Source organism: Morus notabilis, unplaced genomic scaffold (assembly GCF_000414095.1).
Source record: "Morus notabilis unplaced genomic scaffold, ASM41409v2 Scaffold520, whole genome shotgun sequence".
Lineage (NCBI taxonomy): Eukaryota > Viridiplantae > Streptophyta > Magnoliopsida > Rosales > Moraceae > Morus > Morus notabilis.
In genome coordinates, this window is record NW_010366812.1 from 152451 (window position 1) to 179272 (window position 26822).

Below are 26822 nucleotides of genomic sequence, written 5' to 3' on the forward strand. Positions count from 1 at the left end.
AATTTTATTTGGTTGAAATGTTTTTGAATATTTATTTATAATGTTATGTTTGCTTGATATATGAAACATTTTGTGTTCTAATTTATCTATTTCTTTTAATGTGTTTTTTATGAATATAAATTCCTTCTGTTTTAATTGATACAATACTATGTTTTATGTCATTTGTTTATTTCAGTATATCTTTATGTATATGTTAATATTTGTTTATTATCTCTTTCTACTCTTAATGTTTTTTATTTAAATCCTATATAATGTTGTTAGGTCCACAGAGGTTAGATTTTTATTTTAGTGTTTGCCTTTTTTTATCAAAAAATTTATTTTTTCATCTTTACAATTTTTTATTTCTTTGGTTATGATGTTGTTATATTTATTTTATTGTTAATATGTGCTGGGTAGTTATTAATACAGATTTGGTTATCGTGGATGTTACCCTTATAATTATGGACTTATGCCAACATATTATATTTTGTTTTTTCAAATGTTTTCTAAATTTTTTAAGTTCTATACTCAATTTATACTTTAGTAAGAAGCATATATATTTATGTATATAAATTTAGTGTATATATGAGATTTGTTAGTGTTACTAAGTATATTGCATAAATTATTTTATTTCTATACTAATTTTTCTTACTTATGACATAAATTCTTTAATAATATAGATGGCAGTAATGTATATTGCTAGATTTTTTTTAATTACTCATGGTATATGTTCTTAATAATAAATTAATATAACCTGAATAAAAAATTTATATATAATCTTATGTTTTTTCAAATATTTCTTCATTTATTTATGACATCTACTCATTTTATAATATAATATGAATCATTTATTACCTATCATATAATATTATACTGTATTTCGCTGTATTTCGCAGCAACGGATCTCACACTCGTTAATCCTAAAATACACAATTTGTTACAACACACAATATATATATCATCGATTGATATATATATATATATATCATCCTTTCAGCACACCAAAAAAAAAAAGTGTATAATCGATTGATCGTAATGATTGACAATATCTACAAATAAGGTACGAATCGTGAATCTTATTTTTACAAAAAACGACTCATGACTATACGATTTTCAAATTGTTGACCTTCCTGCGGCTGACTCTAATCAAAATACAAGATCTAGCTAGACTTCACTAGAAATATATATCGCACGCAAAAGGAAATTGGTTATCACTATGAGATATTTCAACACATGATAAATTGAAAATCATAACATTAAAACAAACGAAAACAACCAAATTCACAACTTGCACGACAAATGGAAATAATTAAAAGTAAGTACTACAGCGCGTACCTTATGTTTTTGTGGATATTAAAACGGAGGGATATATACTTAGCTTACCCGCACAAGATATAGTTGTTTTTATTTTTGATACTAAATATACAATCCGTTAGTATTTATATTGGAGATGGTATTAAATAACTACTCCTAAATGAAACATCAAATGGAAGACACATCTGGCTATGATTAGCCACCTCTAAATAGATATATTAACTTGAATGATTCAATTTTTGTGTAACGCATACATGAATGAACACAAAGAATTAAACTCTATTACCGGGTCAAAATTTGTAGTCACGTTTCGTCGCCTCTTTCAATTTCATTCATGTTATGGATTAATGGAAAAATGGCTTAGAAATCCTTTTTCAAAGTACCATTTTGAAGGCTTGATTTTAAGCAGAACTCATTTTGTGTTTGTGATGATTCAATTTGGATTTGTGTTCTCCATCGTGAGAAAATCAAAATGGTATATATATATATATATATTTATATTTATATATTTATATTTATATGCTCAAAATGATAACTAGTGAATGAGATATTGTCTCTCAAATGCTCCCTTAAAGTTTAAAAAATTAAAGGAAAATTCTCATGAAATTATAAAAACAAATGATGAGATCTCGTCCGACATGGAAAAGAAACGAAACCATCATCTCTTCTAAACCCTATAAAAGAATCTCCACTTCTTAATTAAAACACACCAAAATTTTAGAGTTTTTTTTCCCTCTTAGAAATTCTTTCTCCTCTCTATATTATGTATTTTGTCTAACACCATATGAGATTAAAAACCAGCCCATTATAAGTGTTGACATACTTTTTTTTTTTTTTTCTTTAGTAGTTCTTTCTGAACCCTTTTCTCAGCTAGCCTTCAAAATGTACACAACAAAAGAGTGTAGTGCATCAGGTGAAGAACCTCGTGCTTCGTCGTCCGGTGATAGTTTCCTAATCGAATTTTGTTTTAATATTTAGGATGATTATGTCACTCTTCTGCAATAAGAAAGGAAAACACCTTGTTGTCTTAATAGGTTATAATGATGAAGAATGTCCAACACACTGGATCGCACACAACAGTCATGGTCGTAATTGGCACGACACGATCGTAATTGGCGCGACATAGGATGCATGAAGATTTTGATGGTTGATGACAAAAACCCAATTCACTGTTGTATTGACTTGGGGCTGAATTTCGTTAAAGTGAATCCTTTACCAGATTCAGTGTTGAAAGCTATACACAATGAGTGAGATAAATTTAGCACTATTAGTGTGGTTTTTTTATAAAGAGATTACATGAGAACTAAAAATGATGTACTAAAAGTTCTGTTTAGAATTTTGCTTTGGATTTTGACAGCATAATTCATCTTATTAGCTCATCTATCAAATATCATTATTTGTAATTTGAGATGTCTGCAACTTTAAGTAAACGACATTCTTTTAGAAAACTTTTTAAGCAAATGACAAGAGAAAATATTGCATGCATATTGCAAGTAATGGCTATTTAAATTTATGAGACATTCACTGCTTGTTATTAAGGAACTAATTTAACTTCTTTCTTTTGAGTGAGTTTGATTCTTTAGATATATTGCCAGTTTGACCAACAAAGCTGCTAAACATTTGGATCTCTTAACTTCTTGTTTCATATGACATTTACAGAGCTGAAAGGTTCTAAGATTGTATAAATTAATACATAAAACTCGACCAAATTAAAACTTTCAATAATATGGTTAATGTATCGGTTATTAGGGCTCTGTTTTTCTCTTTTAACTGATTATAAATAAGGTAGACACTCAATAAATATATCATGTTCTCCATATTTAGCTGAAGATTTTAGCAGAGATTATTAGCCACCTTAATATAGCTACTCATAAATGAAACATCACATGGAAGATACTCCTGGCGATAATTAGCCACAATTAAATAGTGACGGCTTAATTTGATTAACCAAATCTTTGATTAACACTTAGTTGAATAAACACGGAGAACTACATTAGAACTAAAATAGTGAAGGCTGTTTACAAACAGCTCCACTACCATCCGAGAAGAAATGGGAATTGGTAATGCTTTGGCTCTATCCAACAATAGAAAGCAACTTGTGACCTTGTTTACTTCAAATGTCGTTCACACTCTTGTACTATTGTTTTGTATTAGTTGGCAGACCTTTTTAGTTGTGTCAAGACATCCTTCCAAACAAACAACCTTTTATTTTTCAATTCAGATGCAACTTTTGCAATAGTAGCCGGTATTCCTCCACATTTCTCAATAATCTGAGTTGCCAAATCTCGAAAATCCGATTTTTCTGTCCAATCACCCACCATTTTCTTAAACAAACTTATTGCTTCATCATCAGTTAAAGGTCCAACTTGAAAATTCTTCTCAGCCTCCATATCATTGCATAACACATTCTGAAATCTAGAGATTAGCAATATCTTGCATTCCTTCTGAGCATCCCCAAAAGACATTCCAACCTCATTCAATTCAAGATTCTCCCAAATGTCATCCAAAATTATGAGTATCTTCTTTTCTTGCCTCAATCGAAATTGTAGCCGGTTTGCTCTTATAGGTACACTTTTCTCGCGGAATTTTAAACCAAGCTTCTCTGCAACTTCTTGTTGAATAAGTTCATGGTTAGGAGTTTGAGAAACTGTGGCCGCAACCACCTCACTGAATAACTTTTCATCCATGGCTCGTCTAGCAACTTCTTTCGTGAGCATTGTCTTGCCAACACCAGCCACACCCTAGACCCCAATCATTGCGTCTTAATGCCTCCATAATTCCCTCCAAAGTTGACATTCTCGATTGGAAATCTACAAACCCTTTGTTTTCAATGACACCACCAATTCGAATTCGATAAGAAACTTTATCAAAACTGCCTGCACTCATGACGAGTTCACCGATTTCCAACCCCATCTTTACCGCTTTCTTGCTTAACCGATACCGCGATAACAAATTTGGAAAACAACCACAGCAACACTTTGTATTTGCTTGGCCTTCATCTTTTAGCAAATTCTCAGCCTCCCCAGAAATATTTTCTGTTTGAATCAGCCAGTTATTTACACCAGCTTCAATTTCTTCACAATTTCTTTTGGCCTCATCAATTGAATGTTGCAGCCTCTCTTTGGAATAACCCAACTGCTGAACTTGGGTTCTTAGATTATCTAAATTGGTTTTGTACTTAAAGAGATAACTTACCTCACCAAACTGACTGCCAATGGGTTCAACAGTGTACTCGCTACGTTTTGCAGCAAGGGAAGTACCAAAACCAGTAAGACAATCCATTCTCTTTTTTGGTTTTCAGTTCTGTATAGCAATAATTACCTGAGACCAATAAAACATAATCTGTAAAATAATAATTGAAAAAGAAAAGCAAAAAAAAATCAATGAGGTTCAGCTCAAGAAACAAAAATCATTGAAAGAACGCACCTTTCGAAGTCACTATTTTTATATGGGCATGGATTTTCTTCCCCCCAAAGGGATTGATTCTCTTGCGGGCAAAAGAAACTAAAGGGGCATTCTTTTCCTTCCTGGTTAACTTATTTCTCCAGTTAATGTCGGCCAATTGTCAAGAGAAAGGTCAAAATCAAAAGAAAAATCGCTTTAACTAAACAAACTTGCAGAAAACAAAGTGGATAACTCTGTTTTTGGTGTGGGATGTACGGTAGAACAGCTGAAAAAACAGAGCAAAGTTTTTTTTTTTCTTTTTGAAAATTAAACAGGGCAAAGATTGTCCAGGAGGTGATTGACTTTGTGAAGACTGAAGAGTTTGGTTCTAGAGTCAACTCTCTAGTCTGGACAAAATGGATATTGATCGTTGTCGTTGATGCAGGAGGTTGGTGTCATCCCATGAATCTAATTGTCGTTGGGGTACATTTGTACGTTTGCCATGTCGTTTTACCTGTTTCCCTTGTCGTCATGTAATTACGTTCTAGATTTTTTTTTTCCCAGAAATTTGAGACAGAGAACTATGGAGCTTTTTCTCTTCCAGCCAAGAATTTGGTCATCCCATGTAAAATTATAAAATTTTCTCACTAAACCGGCATATTTGAAACAAGTTAATAGTACTGGATGGACTCGTTCCAAGAGGTTAAATTATATTAACACATGTTTATATTGCTTCCTCATTAAAAAAGAATAATAAATAAAACAAGGAACGAAGCGGATTATCTACTCTTAATCCCATAACTTTTCCTTCCTATACATTAATTCAGACTTCAGTTTTTCCAAAATTTACAAACCAGCGGATGTATATTTTCCCCCTTTCTCTCTCTCTCTCAACGTTTGCAACCTTATGTCACAGACACCAAGTCAATGTTTTTTTCCCCCCCTCAATTTCTCATTGATTAATTTATGAGTATTTTGTAGAAACTTTTTTCTTAATACATTTTTACTTGTAAAAATATAGTTATATATGACACATTGTATCATTTTCTTTTCTATGCAAATTGGAACAAAGAACTGGTGTGTGTGTTTATATATTGATATCTACAACCTATATAAAAATGGTTTTTATCCTGACGGGGATAAATCCCATCACTCAAAAAATGGCGAGTTTCACTAGTAGTGTTGGAACTTTAGACAGGCTGTCAACGATCGCTCGAAAAAATTGAACTTGTGCCCGTTGCCCGAGCCCGCCCGGGCTGCCTGAATATTTAATATATTTTTTTAATATTTTGTTTTATTTTTTATAATATTGTGTATATATATTATATATAATATTTTTTATTAATTGTATTTGTATATAAATAATTATTAAGTTATTTATTGTAAAAATTATATAAAAATTATAATTAAGATTAAAATCAACACACACTATTAAAACAAATACTATTAAAAATTTTCGGGCGGGCTTCGGGCAATGGGTTTTCCACAGCGGCGGGCTTATTTTTTTGCTTCATTTTCGGGTTGACCGGGCCCTAGCCCGGCCTAGAATTTGGACGGGCAGACTTAGGACCCTGTCCATCGAGTCCAAAAATTTTCGGGCTTCAAACAGGCCCGCCACCCGTTCTTCCAGCACTATTCACTAGGTTGGGTACCACCTACCCACCTAATGATATTGACCTTATGTGAGTAGCGGCAGTGATGATGCTAGACAAATTTTCTTTTAGGAGGGGCTAATGACTGCAGTAAAAATTTAATTAACGTAATTTGATGCAATAGATATGTAGGTTTTATTGAAGAAAAAAATTTGAGGGAGGGCTAAATCAAGTTTTCATGTTTTTTATGGGGGTTGTAATGTAATTTGAGATAATATATCTATAGATTTTTAAAAAGAATAAAAAGTTGAGGGGTGGGGGGGCTCTGTCCTTAATTCCCTCCTGTCCTTGGTAGAGGGAGATTGATCAGTTGGCTAATACTATTATATAAAAATCAACAATGAAAATCTGAAGTTATAATTGGCTAGGTTTGGTAAGTAAAAAGACTTTGAAAAATCAATCTCTTAGTTGACTTCCTAACTTTCCCTCATCAAAGTCTCAAAACAATATATGAAATCATGACTTTTTTTCCCCATCCACGTGTATGAACAGAAGACTAGCTAACTTATACATATGACTACCATGATCGTTAGTGGCCCTTATTGTAAAATCAATTAGGACCAATGCCATATTTGGGCAAACCTATACGATCAAAAATATAAAGGTGGAAATGAAAGTGAAAGTTTTAGGCTATAAGCAAGAGACCAATGTGAAGTCGAAAAATGCAGTTCATACTGTAGGCTAGTCTGGAGAGACGACTGGAGAAAAATCAACCATCTACGCTAACGGCCTTCCGTCTCATGAACCAAGCAGCCTGCAGCCCTTAGACTTCAATTGGTTTAAACTAATAAAATTTCCATTTGAATATATAGTACTTAACGACACTAAAACTAATAAAATTTCATCTCCATGCATAATTATTAGGATTAATACAAAATTCCATATATGACTCCATCAACATGCTTAATTTGCAAATTAACGAAATTATATAATAATTTTGTTCCCCTCTGTTAACTACGCAATTTTAACCCAGCATTTCTGGTCTTAATGAAGAGGTACCACCTCTTGTCCTTAAAGATGCATGTCAACATATAAATAGTTTCAGCCTCTCATATATTAAAAAGTTTGGTAAGAAATCATGATCCATATGACTTTGTCAATTAAATTCGGAATGTTCAGCCTCTCATATATATTAAAAAGTTTGGTAAGAAATCATGATCCATATGACTTTAATTAAATTCGGAGTGTCGATAGAATTTCCAAAGAAAGATCTTAAAAGATGACAAGTCGGAGTGTTGATGGAATTTCCAAAGAAAGACCTTAAAAGATGAGAAGTTTAGTCATGTAGATTACGGATTACCCTTCTTTTACATAACAATAATATTTTCTACGTAACGTTCGTCATTTCCCTTTTAATTATGCTTCATCATGTCGACATTTCATATTTGAGTCGGCACTTCCATTCCATTTAGACTGCCACATCAATTTGTAAAATTAATTATCCAATGAAACTCTTAATTATTAATCCCCTTTTAGGCTTTTACGATCACTTCTTGGACGTACGTATACGAACTCTTAACATTTTCATCCAACTCTCTCATCATTAGTATAGCAATGATATTTCTCTTTCTTTCTTCTTAATCTTCATTACGATGATCTCCATGCTCCCTCTCTCATCACACGCTATATCGTCCTGCAACGGCCCGTGTCGTGACATAAACGACTGCGAGGGCCGGCATACGTATCAATTGCGGCAAGTGCAACGACGACCCTGATCTCGGGACCTGCATTTGTGGAAGAAATCCATCTCCTAGTGTCGGTGGCTGTAAACAGTATGGTACTCTGACTTAAGAAAATAAATACTGGGGGCCGCACGGCTAATTGTATTCTTTTCTTGTTTTTGGAAATTAAGAAAAGTCATTTTAGTTCTTTTAACAAATGTATTCTAATTTCTACGGAATGTTAGGATCTTTTTATTATGCCACATGTCGACATCGACGGCACTTCCATTCCATGTAGACTTCCATATCAACTTGTAAAATAATAATTTCTTATAGAATTCTAAAATATCCGCCTTACCATCATTCCTAGCACTATATAATAAGTGCAACAAACTCCTATATTTTTCACTCAACTCTTTCACCAATATATAGCTAATCAACTCTTCACTTCCCCCTCATAAAATGGCTCGTTTTGCATTCTTGGACGTTTCTCTCTCCTTAATTTTCAACATCTTGATCTCTCAGTCCCTCCCATCACACGCCATCTCCTCCTGCTACGGCTCGTGCCGTGACCTAAACGACTGCGAGGGCCAGCTCATCTGCATCAACGGCAAGTGCAACGACGACACCGATCTCGGAACCCGAATTTGCAGAAGAACCCCAGCTCCTGGCGGTGGGTGCAAGCAGTATGGTACTCTCACTTGCGATGGCAATACCTACCCTACCTACAGGTGCTCTCCTCCAGTCACGTCCTCCACGCAAGCCAAACTCACCAACAATGACTTCAGCGAGGGCGGTGACGGTGGTGGCCCGTCGGAGTGCGACGACAGGTACCATTCGAACAGCGAGCGGATCGTTGCGCTGTCGACCGGGTGGTACGATGGCGGGTCGAGGTGCGGAAAGATGATAAGGATCACGGCTAATGGGAGGAGCGTGGTGGCTAAGGTGGTGGACGAGTGTGACTCCATGCATGGGTGTGATGCCGAGCATGCGGGCCAGCCGCCGTGTAAGAATAATATTGTTGACGGCTCCGATGCCGTGTGGAGTGCCCTGGGGCTGAACAAGGATTTGGGTGTTGTTGACGTTACTTGGTCCATGGCCTAGGTAATTTGTCCTTAAGATCGACTTATATTAGCTATCCGAATAAGGACCAGAGATCAAACTATGTTTCCTGGTCTTTCAAGTAGTAAAATAGTTAACAATCAATATATATGATATGCCAGCTGCCTATGGTTTTAGGTTTTCTAAACATATGTATGGCATGTAGGCTTAATAGTTTCGAGTTCGGCACCATGATGTGATGCGGAAAGGTGTGGCAATATGCAACTAAAAACTGTAACGAATATCGACTAAAATAAAACCTTCGAGTTCAAGTTGTTACATACCTAGCTAATAATTTCCAATTTTATAGACAAGAATAAACCGAAGACCAAGACTTCAAAATATAATGGTCGACATAGTTCCCTCTGATCTCATGAGTACATTAATCCAAGCAATAATTTAGATGTGAATTTTGAGAGCCGTTAATTTTTCGTGATAATTTTCACTTGTCTAAAAGGTAATAGTAAAGACTTTGACGACTTATTTTCGGACTCAAATCTGTTGTCTAATTTTAACATCCCAATTGGTGTCTAACAAATTAAATCATGTCACGTCATATAAAAAATTTAAATTTCTTCTTAATTAACTCTTTTATGCTTATCATGAGACAGTGCAGTATAATTTAATTAATTAAACACTAATTAAAATATTAAAAATTAAGCTGTAGATATGAATCCCTTATTTTCTACAATAAAGTCTAAAGATGATATTGTCACGGAGAGATTGACGACCCATAAGTCAAACCATCAAGTTGGGCTTTTTGCGTTCATGACGATTGACGAGGCGGCCGCAAGAACATCCAGAACAAGTCAAATATTAAAAAATTTGATAAATGGCTGACACATATAAATTACGGTATGCAAGCTTCTAATTCCAGAAATAAACATTTCATTTAGCTAAAATTAGTTCAGGTAATAGTTGAATACTCTAACCAAGAGGGAATTATAATAAATTATGGTCTTAGGGAAATTAAGTGGACGTTTGGTTCATAAATTTAGAATCATAATTTAGAATTATTTTTAATTTATGTGTATTTTTTATGAAAAAAATACTTTAACAAACTATAAATTATGATTCAAATTATGACACGAATCCACCAATTAAACGCACCATAATTCTAAAATACTACTTTGAAGTGTGAATATGAGGATTGTCAAAAAGCACCCCCGACGGATGGGGATAGAAGCACTAGGAACCAATAACCAAGTGAAGACTGAATAATTGCATCTAACGAAGTCTCTATTTCAGCACTCTTCTCCACTCGTCAAGTATTAGAGCCTGTTTGGTTGGAAGATTCGTTCTCTGATTTAAATCATAGTTCATGATTCGTTATGATATTTTATCTCATAAAAAACATACGTAAATCAAAAATGGTTCTAATCCACGACGTACATCTTAGTTACTACGACGTGGTTTTCTTCTAAATACATTTCTCCTCGCTTTGCTTCTATTAAAATAATATTTCTCAAATGTATTCTTATTTAGTTCCTTTTCTCTTTTTACTGAAAGCATCTCTACGGTATAATATGTTGATCTTTAATATTTAAAAGCCGCAAATGCGGCTCCGGAGTTTCGTCCAAAGGTGAACAAAACGTTTTGCCCTAGAGACGTGCGATTGCCTAAATAATTTTTCCTAACCGTGGTTGTTTGGTTAATGCTGGGAAGCCGAATAAGCTCGAAGACGAATAAGCCAAATAGTCCCCGTAAGAGTTTTACCCTAATTGCTCACTTAAATAATATCTTTCGGATGTGTCCCTATCTAAATATTTTTTATACAACTCTCTAAAATATATTTTTTACACGTATTCTATGAATAATTTACTATCTGCTTTTTTTTCGTTAAAACTTTTTTTCTTTTTAAATGTGCTCTATTAAATCTTTTTTTTTTTTACTAAACTCAATTATTAGGAGGATAATAAATAGATAAAACTAAATCTTAAAAGAAATTTTAATATCCAAAAAATACAAGGAATGACGCGTGCTCAACTAGTAAAGAAAAAAAAATTGAAGACTTAGGGCCCGTTTAGTTTGTTGATTCGAGTTGAGATGTGACTTTATATGAGAGTTTTTTACTATAGCAAAAAAGTTATATGTTATTATTTCTGATAGCCTTTTACTGTAACAAAACTCGAATCAGTGAAATGTACGGGACCTTAAACTTGCAAATCCCGTGGTCAAACCACTAATTTCTAAACTGCGATCGAGCAGATATCCAAAAGTGCACTTAGACATGATTTTACAATATATATTTACTATGGGATCGATTTAGACTCGTAGATATACATCAAACATCTCTCTGTCACATTACAATTACCAACTTAACCTTATTTCTCTTCCCCTCATTTTGAACACCGTGATCTTCAACGTCCCCAGCTCACGAGTCATCTCTTCCTGCGTTGGTCCGTGCCAAACCCAAGACGACGGCAATGGCCAGCTCATCTGCATCAACGGCAAGTGAGACGACAACCCAGATGTTGGAACCAATATATAAAACCACTTCATGTTTTAGACGGCTCTTATAAATATAAGCCCCAAATAATATTCAATTTTTATCTTTATTTGCATAATATAATACATACTATTTTGAGTTAATAAAACTATTATTTACTACAGATACATACACACATATATTATAAGAATAATGTAAGGGACACCAACTCAAATCTCAATTTTTGTGTACCAACTGATATAAAATGTGAGTTGTCATCTTTTTATTAGTAGATGCAATTTCTTATCATTAATTGACATGACAATATTTTAAATACTCACTAATATAAAAATTCATATGCCACATCAGTTGGTATATAAGTGTTAAAATTTGAGTTGGTGTCTCAAGCATTATTCATATTATAAATTATGTATACGCATATATATCCAATATATTACTTCCTCGGTACTGTTACATGTGTATATATATATATATATATATATATATATTATCATGACTATAAGAATTTGATGTTTATATCTGTAGCTAGTTGGAGTGTTCACAGGTTGAAATACACGGATTGAGGATCAATTTAATTACAATCCACTCCTAAACAATCGCATTAGAAAAATCTCAATATGCTATCAATCTAAAAGTTTCTTCGATCCAATCAATTATAACAAATTAGCTTCAACAAAACTCAAAACGAAATCAAGGCTTTGGAGAAATGAAATTACGGATATAGACATATATACTACTAAAAACTTGTACAAAAAAATAAATAATCATATACATATCATGCATTTATATAATGCACACATAGTTTAAATTTACGGATTGCATTGAGAAATACACAATCTGTAAAATAATTCAAAAGTTTTAGATTGGGATATTCTCAATCTGTTACCAATCTAAAATGCTTCCAAATCCAATTCAATCCGGAAAATTAAATTTGAATTTATTGTACATGGTCATCGTGAACAACGGTTTAATGCTTTCACGAGTTATAACAGGGCCACAACAGCTCAAATTTATGGTAAGTGCAGGCTACAAATAGTCAAATAGTCAAGTTATATCTTGTCTACTCTCAAAACAAATTCCGCCAGACTTCGCAAAATAAACCCGCAACATCCTCTCTCATGAACTCAATGTCAATACTTGCATTTGTTTCAACTAAGTTACAAACTTATAATACGTGTATGATCCATCAACGACTATGATATTATTTTAAGAATTTAAGTATGCCCCCATTTTGTTTCCACTAACTGGACATGTCGTTTCATTCAAAGAAATAGATAATGTCATAACAGCATTTGCCACCAAAAACGTTCGTAATTTCCACACTCTTCTCATCTTTCTTTTTATCGATTTTCTTCATGTAGATCTTTATATTGTCTTTTCTATGACGTGAACGACACGACATATACCACTCCCAAACTGTACGTCAAGGAAATATTACAAGAAACTGAAGACCAAGACTTGGAAATGTCTAGTCTAACCTATCCCTCTCTAAACGTCTACACCCCATAATACGGTACGCAACACCATATTTATACGCGTGACCGATATCAACCATGAGCACGTAATTTCTCTGCTTTCGTACGCACTTACAGATCAGACATCTTTCTGATCCCTCATCAGTTCGTTACAATGGCAAGTTCAGCGTCGTTATTGATTTCTCTTTTCCTGATATTCATCTTGAATACAATTATCTCCGACGTCCCTCTTCCGGCACAAGCGATCTCCTCCTGCAACGGTCCGTGCTAAACTTGGGACGACTGTGACGGCCAGCTCATCTGTATCAAAGACCAGTGCAACGACGACCCCGACGTGGGAACACACATATGCGCCGGAAACAGCGACGGCTCCTCATCGGACGGCTGTCAGCCGTCCGGAACTTACAACTGCAACGGCTACTCCGGCAACACGTACAGCTGCTCTCCACCGGTGACTTCCTCGACACAGGCGCAGCTGACGAACAACGACTTCAGTGAGGGAGGCGACGGAGGTGGCGCGTCGTCCTGCGACGGTGCGTACCACGACAACTCGGAGCTGATAGTGGCGCTGTCGACTGGGTGGTACGATGGCGGGTCGAGATGCGGGAAGATGATAAAGATCACGGCGAGTGATGGGACGAGCACCGAGGCTAAGGTTGTGGCCGAGTGTGACTCCATGCATGGGTGTGATGCCGAGCATGCGGGCCAGCCGCCGTGTAAGAATAATATTGTTGATGGCTCCGATGCCGTGTGGAGTGCCCTGCGGCTGAACAAGACTTTGGGTGTTGTTGGCGTTACTTGGTCCATGGCCTAGGTAATTTGTCCTTAAGCTCGACTTATATTAGCTATCGGAATAAGGACCAGAGATCAAAACTATGTTTCCTGGTCTTTCAAGTAGTAAAATAATTAACAATCAATATATATGTGGGAACAATGTGGTTGATGGGTCGGATGCTGTGTGGAGCGCTCTAGGCCTGAACAAGAATGTAGGTCGTGTGGATGTTACATGGTCCATTGTCTAAGTTTATGGCATTCGGTATTATATATGTGTGTGTGTGTGTGTGTGTGTGTGTGTGTATTCATGCTGAGAGTAGAGATGTTGTGTCGTTTGACTGGGACTCTGCCAGATAACAATGATCTTGTTATTTGATTGGTAAGGTATAAACTAAATAAGTAGTGGCTGAATATCCGAGAGAAAATTAAAAGAACAATGAGTGGATTAATGGAATTAAACTTGAAATTTAAATCTCATAGAGGAATATACAGTTTGTGACTTGACATATAGTCCTTAACTTTTTATCTGCTATTTACAAGCACAATAGATAAATTTGATGCATGTTTTTACCATCTTACATGTTTGCAATGCATTAATTTTATTTTATTTTCCTGAGAAATATCTGTTTAACACAATGTTGTCTTCTTTCTTCTCACAATGCAAATCTAGGGACAAAATATTATATATTATTAGATTTATTCTTATCAACCTTAGCAACCAATGAAAAGAAAAGACTATGCTGAAAAACCATCCAGCTTAAGAAAAAAGACTAAATGATATCTTGAATGTCTCTCATAATGCGGTTAGTTAGCTGATTTAAATAGTATTGAAAATGAATAACATTTTCCAGTGAAAAATATGATGATATTGTTGGACAACGGGAAGTAGGTTTTACCATCTAGTGATAACAACCAAAAGAGTGACAAAGATGATGTATCCTCGTATTTTTCAATTTTTCCCTTATGTTTCTAATTTTACTAGGACGTTTACTTTTTTTCATTAGTCAAAATTGACCAATGATCAACAAAAGGAAAGAATTGAGCATAAATTGGAAATTAATGATCTGAAAGTACATATAAATATTATAAACTCCAAAATAGAAGATAGGAGTTTTTTTCAAAATGCAAGGTAAAAAAATGAAAAGTAAAAAATTATTTCTATGGTATCCTTATCACCATCAATCTTATTGAAATCACATTAAAACAAAAGCACATAAACAAACAGTACTTGTTTATACTATATGATGTTTCGAGATAAAGCATTATCGGTAAGAGTTTTTCTCTTTCATATTGTAAAATTCTTTATATACATTTAGTAGTTCTTGAAAAACTATACTATAATTTTTTTTTATATTTTTCATAAAAATTTAATATACCGTTATGCCCGTATTGAGATTGAAGACGAGCTCCATCTCCACCACTGGTTGTGTTGAACAACCTTTAGCATTTTTCGTATTTACCAGCCGCCACCCCTTTTATAAAAGTTTGATCGCTATTTTGTATTATTACAAGAACTAATTGTGCAATTATTGAGGGCCACACCTTTTATCACTTTAATGATTGTATTTTTTTTTTTTTTTTTTTTGGTAATGATTGTATCTTTTTCTTTTTTTTCTCTTTTGGTAAGACACACCATTCCATTCTTTTAACAATTGTATACTAATTTGGGTTTTTAGTAGATTTGTCTATGAACTTATTATGAATTAACAAATTGTCTATTGAATTTTAATTTTAACAATCAACCCCCTTTAATTTGTAACTCTATTTGACAAACTTTTGTTGAGAACTAAAGGATTTTTTACATGTAGAAATCACATGTGTGATTTTAAAGGGGTAAAATTGGTATTTTATATGCCTTAATTATTAAATAAAATAATAAAAACCCTAGACAAATCTCAACCATTGATCTTAAATTTTTTTTTAATCTCAAACATCCACTCAATTTTCAAAAAATAAAAATAAAAAATCTCAAAATCTATCGGATCTCTCTTTCTTTCTCCTCCCTCCATATACGCGTTCAAAAATGATGATTCATACTCTCGAAGACCTGGGTTCAACGACAGTAACTCAACCATAGTCCACTGCAATGGCCAAGGAAACCCATCAGAAAACTCATTACTTCTCTTTGCCATAACTCCACCATCCGAGCTCCGGTTGGGATGATTTCAACGATGATTATGGATTTAGATTGACGAGACGAACAAAAACCCAGTCGATGGTGTCCGTCAATTCTCGCTGAAACCCATTATAGGAGCCTCAGAGGGAGAGAGAGAGAGACTTTGAGAGTTCTTTTTTTAGAAAAAAAATTGAATGGATGGTTGAGATTTAAAAATTTTAAGATCAATTGTTGAGATAAATCTAGGGTTGTTATTATTTTATTTAATAATTGAGGCATATAAAATACTAATTTTACCCCTTTAGAACCATACACATGTGACTTGCACATGTTAGTATCCGTTAGTTTTTTAAGTTTGTCAAATAGAGTCAAATGCAACAGTTTTACAAGTTAGAGAATTGTCAAAATTAAAAGTTCAGATGACAACAATTTACTAAATCATGACAAGTTCAAGGAGAAAATGTACTAAAAATCCTTCTAATCTATATGGAATGTTCAATGTTCTATCTTTTAATTATGTGTTAAGTCGACATCGATGGCCTTTCCGTGAAGACTGCTACATCAAGTTATAAAATTATCGTCTCATAATATCTCTAAAATATCTACTTTACCGTCACTCCTAGCACTATAAAAAAGTACCACAAGCTCTTACATTTTGGCCGCCGTGAGACCCATAAAAAACCCACCATCCTGGCGGCGCTGATGTGCACTGTCGGCTCATTTGACTCAAAAGCTGACAAGGATCAAACCCCTTCATCAATTTTGAGTTACCACCACTGAGAAGAAAAAACGCCTCTGTCGTGTATGGAGGCAAGAGGGAGAGATTTTGAGAATTCTTTTTTTTTTTATTTTGAAAATTGAATGGATGGTTGAGATAAATCTAAGGTTTTTATAATTTTATTTAATAATTGAGGCATATAAAATACTAATTTTACCCCTTTAGAATCGTGCACATGTGAGTTGCTAAAATTAAAAGCTCAAAAGATAATTTATTAAATATTCAGGCGGCAAATGCATTAAAAACTTTTTAATTTCAAGGGAATGTTCTAATCTTTTAATTATGCGTCAAGTGGACATGGATAGCATTTCCATATGGACTGCTACATCAATTTATAAGATAATCATCTCATAAAATCTCTAAAAATGTCCTTTTACCATCACTCTTAGCACTATAAATAAGTGCCACAAGCTCTTACATTTACATCCCAACTCTATTTCCCTCTCATAAAATGGCTCGTTTATCATTCTTAGACGTTTCTCTCTCCTTCTTCTTAGTTTTCAACATCATGATCTCCATGCTTCCTCTCCCATCACACGCCATCTCCTCATGCAACGGCCCGTGCCGTGACCTAAACGACTGCGATGGCCAGCTCATCTGCATCAACGGCAAGTGCGACGACGACCCCGATATCGGAATCCGAATTTGCCCATCCCCCGCTCCTGGCGGCGGCTGTAAGCAGTATGGTACTCTCACTTGCGACGGCAGGACCTACCCTACCTACAAGTGCTCTCCCCAAATCACATCCTCCACGCCCGCCAAACTAACCAACAACGACTTCAGCGAGGGCGGGGACGGTGGCGGCCCGTCTTATTGCGACGGAAAGTACCATTCAAACAGCGAGCGGGTGGTGGCACTGTCGACCGGGTGGTTTGCCAACAGGTCGAGGTGCGGAAAGATGATAAGGATCAGGGCAAGTAATGGGAGAAGCGTGTTGGCTAAGGTGGTGGACGAGTGTGACTCCATGCGAGGGTGTGACGAAGAGCATGCGTTTCAGCCACCATGTAAGAATAATATCGTTGATGGCTCCGATGCTGTGTGGAGTGCCCTGGGCCTGGACAAGGATTGGGGTATTGTTGACGTTACTTGGTCCATGGCCTAGCTACCTACATATGTAATTTGGTCTTAGGCTTCTAAGCTATATCGGAATAAAAACTAGAGATCAAAACGGCCATGTCCCTTCGTTTTCTAGTATTATATAAAATAAGTAACAATCAATGTACATGATCCCTGCGTGGACGTTTTAGGTTGTTACGATACGAATTACAAAATAAATGAGTAGACTTGCAATATGCAAACCACATTTGCCCAAAAAGATAAAAATACATAAGTTGTCGTGATTTCATATAAGTATATTATTTGTGTCATTTTAAATAATTGGATGTTATTATAGTGTTTTTGTTTTCTTGTCTTTGTTTACTTTTGAGTGGAATGACATAAATAATACATTTTAACCTCTCAACTGACATTTCTCTTCTTTTTTTTTTTCCTTTTGCAAAATGAATACGATTGCAAAGAGATCAGAAGATAAAAAACAATTTATTATATAAAACTTTCAATTTCAAGCTGTTGCATACTAATTACTTGCCTTGCCAATATTATAGACAATGAAACCGAAAGACCAAGGCTTCAAAATATCATGGTTGACGTGGTTCCCTCTCTCAACATTAATCCAAGTAATAATTTAGAGAGCCATTAGTTTAAGATGTTGATTTTCGTAGTCCAAAAGAGTCGCGTAATGATATGATTATTAGCATTCACCACTAATATTTAGAATTTCTCTCAAAGCAAAATAAAAGACTTTGATGACTTATTTTCTATACTGAAGACGATTTTGTCACGAGTTGCTATGTCGTTTTATTTGTTTCCCTTTGTCACGTGGTCTAAATACTTCATGTTTCAGACGACTCTTCTAAATATATTATAAGCCCCATGTCATATATTTTTTTATCTTTATTAATTACTAACTTTCTCATTTACATAGTATAATTTTTACTATTTTTAATTAATAAACTTATTATTAATTTTACCCTTAAAGATACATATACATACATTTTTGTATACGGACACATATCCAATATTTTCTTTTTCACAAGAGAATAAATTACTTGTTCACTACTGTTATATGGACAACTTTTCAATAGTCGCGTTTTAATCGGTGGTTAATATCAAATATAAAAGTTTAATAATATAGCATGAAAAGAAGAGAAGAAAAGAAGAACGAAAGAACTAGCGATACTTTTCCTTCCTCTATCTTAATTCATTACTCCATTATTTCTAACCTTTCCCCACTATCCTCTCTTTCCTCAAAGTTTCCGACTTTCATGTCACCGACACGACACAAAGTCAAAGTCTTCTCATGTACACTTAAGCAGAGAACTAGAAATAATCATGGATAAGTTTTCAAGTTTTTGGTGCGAACACATGAACTATAATAATTTGATGTATATGTTTGTACGAGTTTCACGAATTGGGGTCAGTTTGAGAGTCAATTCATAATCCAAATTATTGAATTAGAAAAATCTCAATTTGTTATTAATCTTAAAGTTTCTCATATCCAATCTAAAATTGAGAAACGCTCAATCTAATCTAAAGTATTCAGATAAAGATTTTCTCAATATATAGTTATCAATTTTAAATATTAATTATTAATATAAATTATTGTCATAAAGTATTATTGTAAATTATTATAAATTATTTTTATCAATTATTTGAAATAATTATAAATTATATAATAATAATTAGGCTCCTTTTTATTTTGATGATGTAAATATTACACGTGTGCACGAAATATGTTAAATACGACAACTATATATGGCCCCCTCAACAAGTAGGTGGCATTAATGTCCTTAACCATGCAAGTGGGTGAAGAGCCGCCAACATACAAATCCTGTAAAAGCAATAACATATTATTGAAAATGGTGACCGGCTCCTCATCCGACGGCTGTCAGCCCTCCGGAACTTGCAACTGCAACGGCTACTCCGGCAACACATACAGCTGTTCTCCACCGGTGACTTCCTCGACACAGGCGCAGCTGACGAACAACGACTTCAGTGAGGGAGGCGACGGCAGTGGCGCGTCGTCCTGCGACGGTGCGTACCACGACAACTCGGTGCTGATCGTGGCGCTGTCGACGGGATGGTTCAAAGAGGGGTCGAGGTGCGGGAAGATGATAAGGATCACGGCGAGTGATGGAACGAGCACCGAGGCTAAGGTGGTGGACGAGTGTGACTCCATGCATGGGTGTGATGCCGAGCATGCGGGCCAGCCGCCGTGTACGAATAATATTGTTGATGGCTCCGATGCCGTGTGGAGTGCCCTGGGGCTGAACAAGGATTTGGGTGTTGTTAACGTTACTTGGTCCATTGTCTAACTTCATGTCATTTGGTAATATATATATATATATATATATATATATATATATATGTATGTATATATATGTATGTATGTACATGTATGTATATTCATGCTAGGAGTCTGATGGATGTTGTGTTGTTTGACTGGGAGTGTGCCAGATAACAATGATCACGTAAGCGGCCGCATTATTAATTGCATTTAGACGACAGTGTCTAAAAACTGTTGTCTAATATGAATCGTTAACATGAAATTTGTTGTAGTGTTATGATCATTTAATTATGCTTCTAGTCGACATTGATGGCATTTCCATATAGACTGCCGCATCAATTTGTAAAATAATTATCTCATAAAATCTCTACAAATATCCATTTTGCCGTCATTCCTAGCACTATAAATAAATGCCACAAGCTTTGCATTTTCATCCAACCGTCACAAATAGCTAATCATTAACTTTTCATTTCCCTATCATAAAATGGCTCGTTTAGCATTCTTAGACGTTTCTCTCTCCTTCTTACTTTTCATCATCATGATCTCCACGCTCCCTCTCCCATCACACGCCATCTCCTCCTGCAACGGCCCGTGCCGTGACCTAAACGACTGCGAGGGCCAGCTCATCTGCATCAACGGCAAGTGCAACGACGACCCCGATATTGGAATCCGAATTTGCCCATTCCCCGCTCCTGGCGGCGGCGGCTGTAAGCAGTACAGTACTCTCACTTGCAACGGCAGGACCTACCCTACCTACAAGTGCTCTCCCCCAGTCACATCCTCCACGCCCGCCAAACTGACCAACAACGACTTCAGCGCGGGCTGGGACGGCGGGGGGGCGTCTTTTTGCGACGGGAAGTACCATTCGAACAGCGAGCGGATCGTGGCACTGTCGACCGGATGGTTTGACAACTGGTCGAGGTGCGGAAAGATGATAAGGATCAGGGCAAGTAATGGGAGGAGCGTGGTGGCTAAGGTGGTGGACGAGTGTGACTCCATGCGAGGGTGTGACCAAGAGCATGCGTTTCAGCCACCGTGTCAGAATGATATCGTTGATGGCTCCGATGCTGTGTGGAGTGCCCTGGGCCTGGACAAGGATTGGGGTGTTGTTGATGTTACTTGGTCCATGGCCTAGTTATGTACGTAATATGGTCTTAGGCTTCTAAGCTATATCGGAATAAAAACTAGAGATCAAAACCATGTCCCTTGGTTAATTTTTCTAGTATTAAAATAATTACCAATCAATATATGTATACGATCCATCCGTGGACGTCGTTGGTTGTTACGATCGATACGAAATATAAAATAAATGAGTAGATCGTCGCAATATGCGAACCACATTTGCAAAATGACTATAAAACTTTCAAGTTCTAATGTATACGATTGCCAAAGAGATCAGAATATAAGCACTTAACCATTTATAAAATAAGACTTTCAATTGCATGCTAATTTATTGCGCTTGCCAATATTATAGACAAAGAAACTGAAAGACTTCAAAATATATTGTTGGTTGATTTAATTCCCTCTCTCAACATTATTCCAAGCAATAACTAAGATGCAAATTTAGAGAGCCATTAGTTTAACAATGATTTTCCTAGTCTAAAAGGGTCCGTAATGGTGTGATTATTAACATTTACCAGTAATATTATGGAATTTCGCTCAAAACAAAATAAGACTTTGACGGCTTATTTTCTACGTACATTGAAGATGACATATTGTCACGAATATTTCTGTCCTTTTATTTGTTTCCCTTTGTCTAAATATAAGTTCACTGACGAATTCAGATTTTACACCATTTGGCTAATTTGAATTCCGATTTTAACTCAAATCTTGTTCTTAAGTTTCCTTATCAAACACAAATTTAAGTTAAGAACACAACTCGAACTGATATTTCAACTCAAGTTGAGGGCAAAGAGAACATCCCAATTTTTTTTTTATCTTTATTTACTTTCGGATTGGCATAATATAATATTTACTATCAAGTTATAATATATATTTTTATCTTTAGTCTCGTTCGCTTCACAGATTCGAGTTTTCAATTCGAGTTGAGATGTAACATTTTTTAAGAGCTTTTAATTTTAACATAAAAAGTTAGATGTGACATTTTTTGAGAGCTTTTAACTGTAAAAACTTAGAACTGATCATTCAAATCGGTGAAATGAACGATGCCTTTATTTACTAAATTTCTCATTTACATAATATAAAATTTACTTTTTTTATTTAACAAACTTATTATTTTACCCTTAGATACATTTACTATCAAATTATGATAAGCACACATATCCAATGAATTACTTGTTCACTACTGCTACATACTATATATAGACAAGTTTTCAATAGTCATGTTTTAATCAGTGGTTACTATTAAATACAAATTTGATGATGTTGTGTGATAAAAATCTAATCTCATTAATTGACACATATATATATTTATATATCTATAATCTATATCATCAATTATTTAATTTATTATAACTGTCGGATCAATATATTATGGCTAAAACACAAATGAATAATAAATATATTGAGGTAACCAATAACCATTAAAACCACACCCATATATATGTAATATTTATGTCCATATATATATATATATATATATATATTCTCATAGCAAAAGAATAAACGAAAATAGAAACGAAGCAACTAGCGATACTTTATTTCCTCTATCTTAATTACTCCATTATTTCCAACCTTTCCCCCCTGTCCTCTCTCTCTCTTTTTCCTCAAAGTTTCCGACCATGTCATCGACACAAAGTCAAAATCTTCTCATGTACACTTAAGCAGAGAACTAGAAATAATCTTGGATAAGATTTTCAATTCTTGTGGTGCGAACATATGAATTATAAGAATTTAATGTATGTGTTTGTATGATGTTCACGAATTGGAATTCTCGGTTTGAGTGTCAATTCATGATCCAAATTATTAGATTAGAATAATATTAATTCGTTATTAATTTCAATTAAGTTTCTCATATCCAATCCAAATGATGAGAAACACTCAATCCAATCTAAAGTTTTCGGATAAGGATTTTCTCAATAGTTACCAATTATAAATATATAACATTATTATAAATTATTATAAATTATTTGAAATTATTATAAATTATTTGAAATTATTATAAATTATATAATAATAATAATGTGTGTACATCAATCACTCTCTTAAGGTAAAAAATAAGATAGAGTAAGTTGTGCAGTCGCATCACTTAAGGATGATTATATGTGACGGTTTATAAAGAAGTACACTACTTCTTAATGGTATGGGGTTTTTTTGGGTGAAGCTTAAAAATAAAACTGTGCGGGTTTAAATCTAAAATGCTTAAAGCAGATAATATCATATTAAATGGAGATGCAAATCGTTATATTTATACATGAAATTTAACTGGAAAAACATAATTATTAGGCGCCTTTTTGTTCTGATGATGTAAATATCCAACGTGTGCATGAGACATGTTAAATACAACAACTATGTCCCCCCTTCAGCAAGTTGGCGGCTGCAAGTGGGTGAAGAGCAGCCAACATTTCAACAGCAACGGATGCGATAGGTTATATATGTAATGCCCTGAAGGATGATGCCCGTTTCATGGGCTTTCCATATACAATATATATATGAATCACCCTATGATTATCAACTTTAACGTCTTTTATTCCTTATAAAAAGAAATTTATTGATACTACTGAATATTGCGCACTGCTTTCAAGCAATTCAGGTGTTATTAAATTCTTTTAATCAATTTTTATTTTAATTTGATATAATTCTAATATAATTAAATTGTTTGTACAATGTACATACATAGTAGTATCCTTTCATACCCTACATATATACATCAAAGTTATTCTTATTGTCATATTCCATACAACAAGCCAATTACGTACGTAAATATATATCCTGTTCACTTTATTAATTAATTGGGTCCTTGGAATTGGAAATACTGGATATAGTGGGCGCGTTTGGAACTCGTTTCAAAATGATTTTATTTTTTGTTTGAAAATGAAAATGAAAACGTTTTCAATCTCAAAATTAAAAACAAGTTATAGTAGGTTTTCCGATTGAATAAAGATTTTTTAAGATTTTCTTTTGAAATTATTTTATTTAATTTTATTGATACATTTTCATTTTATTAACTAGTCCTGCGATCCACACGTGATTAAAAATTAAAACCATTAAAAATTTATGTTTTATTTACTAGGGGTATGATTTTGTGATGTTTTCAATTATAGGAGATAAAACTGAGATAACTCTTATTCCTGATCAATATAAGGCAAACTTAAAATTAAACTAAAATCTAATGGAGTTCCTTCCCTACAACTAGTGCAGCGCCTATTTACTCAGTAAGTGTCTGGTTTTTATTATCTCCAGATTTTTCTTTTTTTTTTTTGTCTTAACGGTGGGGTATTTGAACTCGGCACTTCATAGTAGAATTATGTGTGAAATTACTGTTGAGCCATACCCACTTATCTTTAGATTCTTGCTACTATAATTTATAAAATTTATGTATCAAACCTCCAAACTTTTTGAATATTACAAAATATGTTTTTATAATTTGTGTCCATTTAGGGATAAAATTTCTTTGTTTTGTGCCGTAAATTGAAGGGATACTGATTAAAGACTTTTTTTTTTTCCTGGACGTGGATGATTAAAGACATATTTTATCTTTAGAGAATATGGCTAATAACTAAGTTTAAAGTTTTACTATTAATGTTCTATATATTTAAGGCTACAATATCCTATTAATATATGTGAGAGATATATCCTATAAATCCAAGTAGAAAGGCTACGTGATTGCGTTATTCTCTTTTTTTATCTGTTTTTAATATAAATTACAATAGAATGAGTTAAGTGGGAACAATTTAAAATTTAGAGGGTAAGCTGAGAGTTTTTAAAATTTAGTGAGCAAACTGAGAATGACTATTAAATTCAAGGACCACCAATGATAATAATCCTATATGTTAATCATCACGTACTGTAGACCAGGAAAATTTGAAAAGTTGGCCGAAGTTGAAAGGGAAAGAATAACTACGCCCCGTTTGGTTCCCTGGTTTGAAATTTATTGGTTTAAGCTTTTTAGTTTGAATAGAAAAATTTAAATTTTGTGGTTTAAATTGTAATTTGAGTTGACATTTGGATATGTAATTGACGTTTTAATTTGAAGAGGAAATAAATTTTGAATTTGTATTTAGTAAGTATGACAGTAGAGAAAGTAAGCACATTTTACTGTTCAAAAATGGTTTAAACGGTAATTTAGCTCAATTTAAACGGAAAATATAATTCAAACTACATGCTTATGATAAACGTTAGTTCAAATTAAGTTGAAGTAAACTAAATTTGTAAAACAAACAGGGATTACAATTACTTGTTACATACAATGATTTTAAAAAAGCAAAGACAATTGACCATGATAACTGCCAACTTGCATTATTGTTTCTTGAATAAATTCGCTGACTCTATTATTAGTTTTAGTCGTTAAGTTAATCTTGACCCATCAATAACTAATTACACAAGGCTAATCATCTTTTGATCACCATCTGTGATCTTGTGTATGCAATAATATTTTCTTACTTTCCAACATGTCCATAGAAAATACTAACGTTTCTAGATGAAACTAGAGATGCAACAATGAACCGGGGTCTGTGGGCCGCCCCAGGCCCATTCCTGACACAATAACAGGTTGCGCCGGCATGACCCATCACTGTTCAAGACAGGGCCCAGCCCATAAATATTGGTGGGCTGGATTGGGCCAAGATATATCAGTCCATGGGCTGGCCCGGCACGGCCCATGAAAAATCATGGGGCAGGCTAGGCTAGGCTAGGCCGGCCCGTATAGGCCCATGATGGGCCAACCCAGCCCAGCCTGTTTAGGCCCATAATGGGCCGGCCCAGCCCGGCCCATCTAAGCCCATAATATTTTCATGTTTTTTTTTTCTTTTTTTTTAGTAAAGATGCAACAATGAACCGGGGTCTGTGGGCCGCCCCAGGCCCATTCCTGACACAATAACGGGTTGCGCCGGCATGACCCATCACTGTTCAAGACAGGGCCCAGCTCATAAATATTTGTGGGCTGGATTGGGCCAAGATATATCAGTCCATGGGCTGGCCCGGCACGGCCCATGAAAAATCATGGGGCAGGCTAGGCTAGGCCGGCCCGTATAGGCCCATGATGGGCCAACCCAGCCCAGCCTGTTTAGGCCCATAATGGGCCGGCCCAGCCCGGCCCATCTAAGCCCATAATATTTTCATGTTTTTTTTTTCTTTTTTTTTAGTAATTTTGTAAACATCTTATATATAATTATTCTGATTGTACTCTTTTTTCCTTACTAAGATTTTGTCCCACTAAGTTTTTTCTTAAAAAGGTTTTTATTTAATGAGGCAATCGTAAATAAAATATCTTTTTTTATATTTACATTGACTATTCAAACTTTTATATTTGTTAACTTATTTAAAAATTCAAAAATTAAAAATTAAAAATTACATGCCCATCTAAACACATGATGGGCCGAGATGAACCTTGAATGGGCCAGTCAATCAAAGCCCATGCCACGGCCCATCCTGACCATAGCACGATCCAATCTGACCCATGTAAAATTAGCCCATAATGTGATATGGGCCGAAGTCATTCTTATACGAATCGGCCCGGCCCATAAAATTTGTGAGCTGAGCCTAAAGAGAACGGGCCGGCCCGGCCCGGCCCGTTCTTGCATCTCTAGATGAAACTGTCAAGAAGAAATTTAAGAAATTGGTCATAATTAATGAAGAAACTGCAGACCATTGCTTTCCATTTTTTCAGTAGACA

The 26822-nt window shown here is 34.7% G+C and overlaps 5 protein-coding genes and 1 pseudogene across 5 annotated transcripts; 5 read left to right on the top strand and 1 right to left on the bottom strand.

Annotated features, from left to right (window-relative positions):
• Positions 1 to 3443: 3443 nt before the first annotated feature.
• LOC21390906 (probable disease resistance protein At1g61300) lies at positions 3444 to 4010 on the bottom strand. Its single transcript, XM_024174180.1, has one exon. The coding sequence runs from the start codon at positions 4008 to 4010 to the stop codon at positions 3444 to 3446; it is 567 nt and encodes a 188-aa protein (XP_024029948.1).
• A 4399-nt stretch (positions 4011 to 8409) lies between these two features.
• LOC21390907 (kiwellin) lies at positions 8410 to 9383 on the top strand. Its single transcript, XM_010111187.2, has one exon. It carries the CDS (start codon positions 8453 to 8455, stop codon positions 9092 to 9094), a length of 642 nt encoding a protein of 213 aa, XP_010109489.1. The 5' UTR covers positions 8410 to 8452; the 3' UTR covers positions 9095 to 9383.
• A 3786-nt stretch (positions 9384 to 13169) lies between these two features.
• On the top strand, positions 13170 to 13829 carry LOC21390909 (annotated as a pseudogene).
• A 3291-nt stretch (positions 13830 to 17120) lies between these two features.
• On the top strand, positions 17121 to 18087 carry LOC21390910 (kiwellin). Its single transcript, XM_010111190.2, has one exon. It carries the CDS (start codon positions 17135 to 17137, stop codon positions 17783 to 17785), a length of 651 nt encoding a protein of 216 aa, XP_010109492.1. The 5' UTR covers positions 17121 to 17134; the 3' UTR covers positions 17786 to 18087.
• A 1348-nt stretch (positions 18088 to 19435) lies between these two features.
• LOC21390911 (kiwellin) lies at positions 19436 to 20057 on the top strand. The gene has a single exon (XM_010111191.2). It carries the CDS (start codon positions 19527 to 19529, stop codon positions 20055 to 20057), a length of 531 nt encoding a protein of 176 aa, XP_010109493.2. The 5' UTR covers positions 19436 to 19526.
• Positions 20058 to 20479: 422 nt separating this feature from the next.
• Positions 20480 to 21280, top strand: LOC21390912 (kiwellin). The gene has a single exon (XM_010111192.2). The coding sequence runs from the start codon at positions 20514 to 20516 to the stop codon at positions 21162 to 21164; it is 651 nt and encodes a 216-aa protein (XP_010109494.1). The 5' UTR covers positions 20480 to 20513; the 3' UTR covers positions 21165 to 21280.
• Positions 21281 to 26822: the final 5542 nt, after the last annotated feature.

What these genes read in the sequence shown, in the direction of transcription:
- LOC21390907 (XM_010111187.2), top strand. Translation starts at nt 8,453, where the DNA reads ATGGCTCGTTTTGCATTCTTGGACGTTTCTCTCTCCTTAATTTTCAAC.
- LOC21390912 (XM_010111192.2), top strand. Translation starts at nt 20,514, where the DNA reads ATGGCTCGTTTAGCATTCTTAGACGTTTCTCTCTCCTTCTTACTTTTC.
- LOC21390910 (XM_010111190.2), top strand. Translation starts at nt 17,135, where the DNA reads ATGGCTCGTTTATCATTCTTAGACGTTTCTCTCTCCTTCTTCTTAGTT.
- LOC21390906 (XM_024174180.1), bottom strand. Translation starts at nt 4,010, where the DNA reads ATGCTCACGAAAGAAGTTGCTAGACGAGCCATGGATGAAAAGTTATTC.
- LOC21390911 (XM_010111191.2), top strand. Translation starts at nt 19,527, where the DNA reads ATGTCCTTAACCATGCAAGTGGGTGAAGAGCCGCCAACATACAAATCC.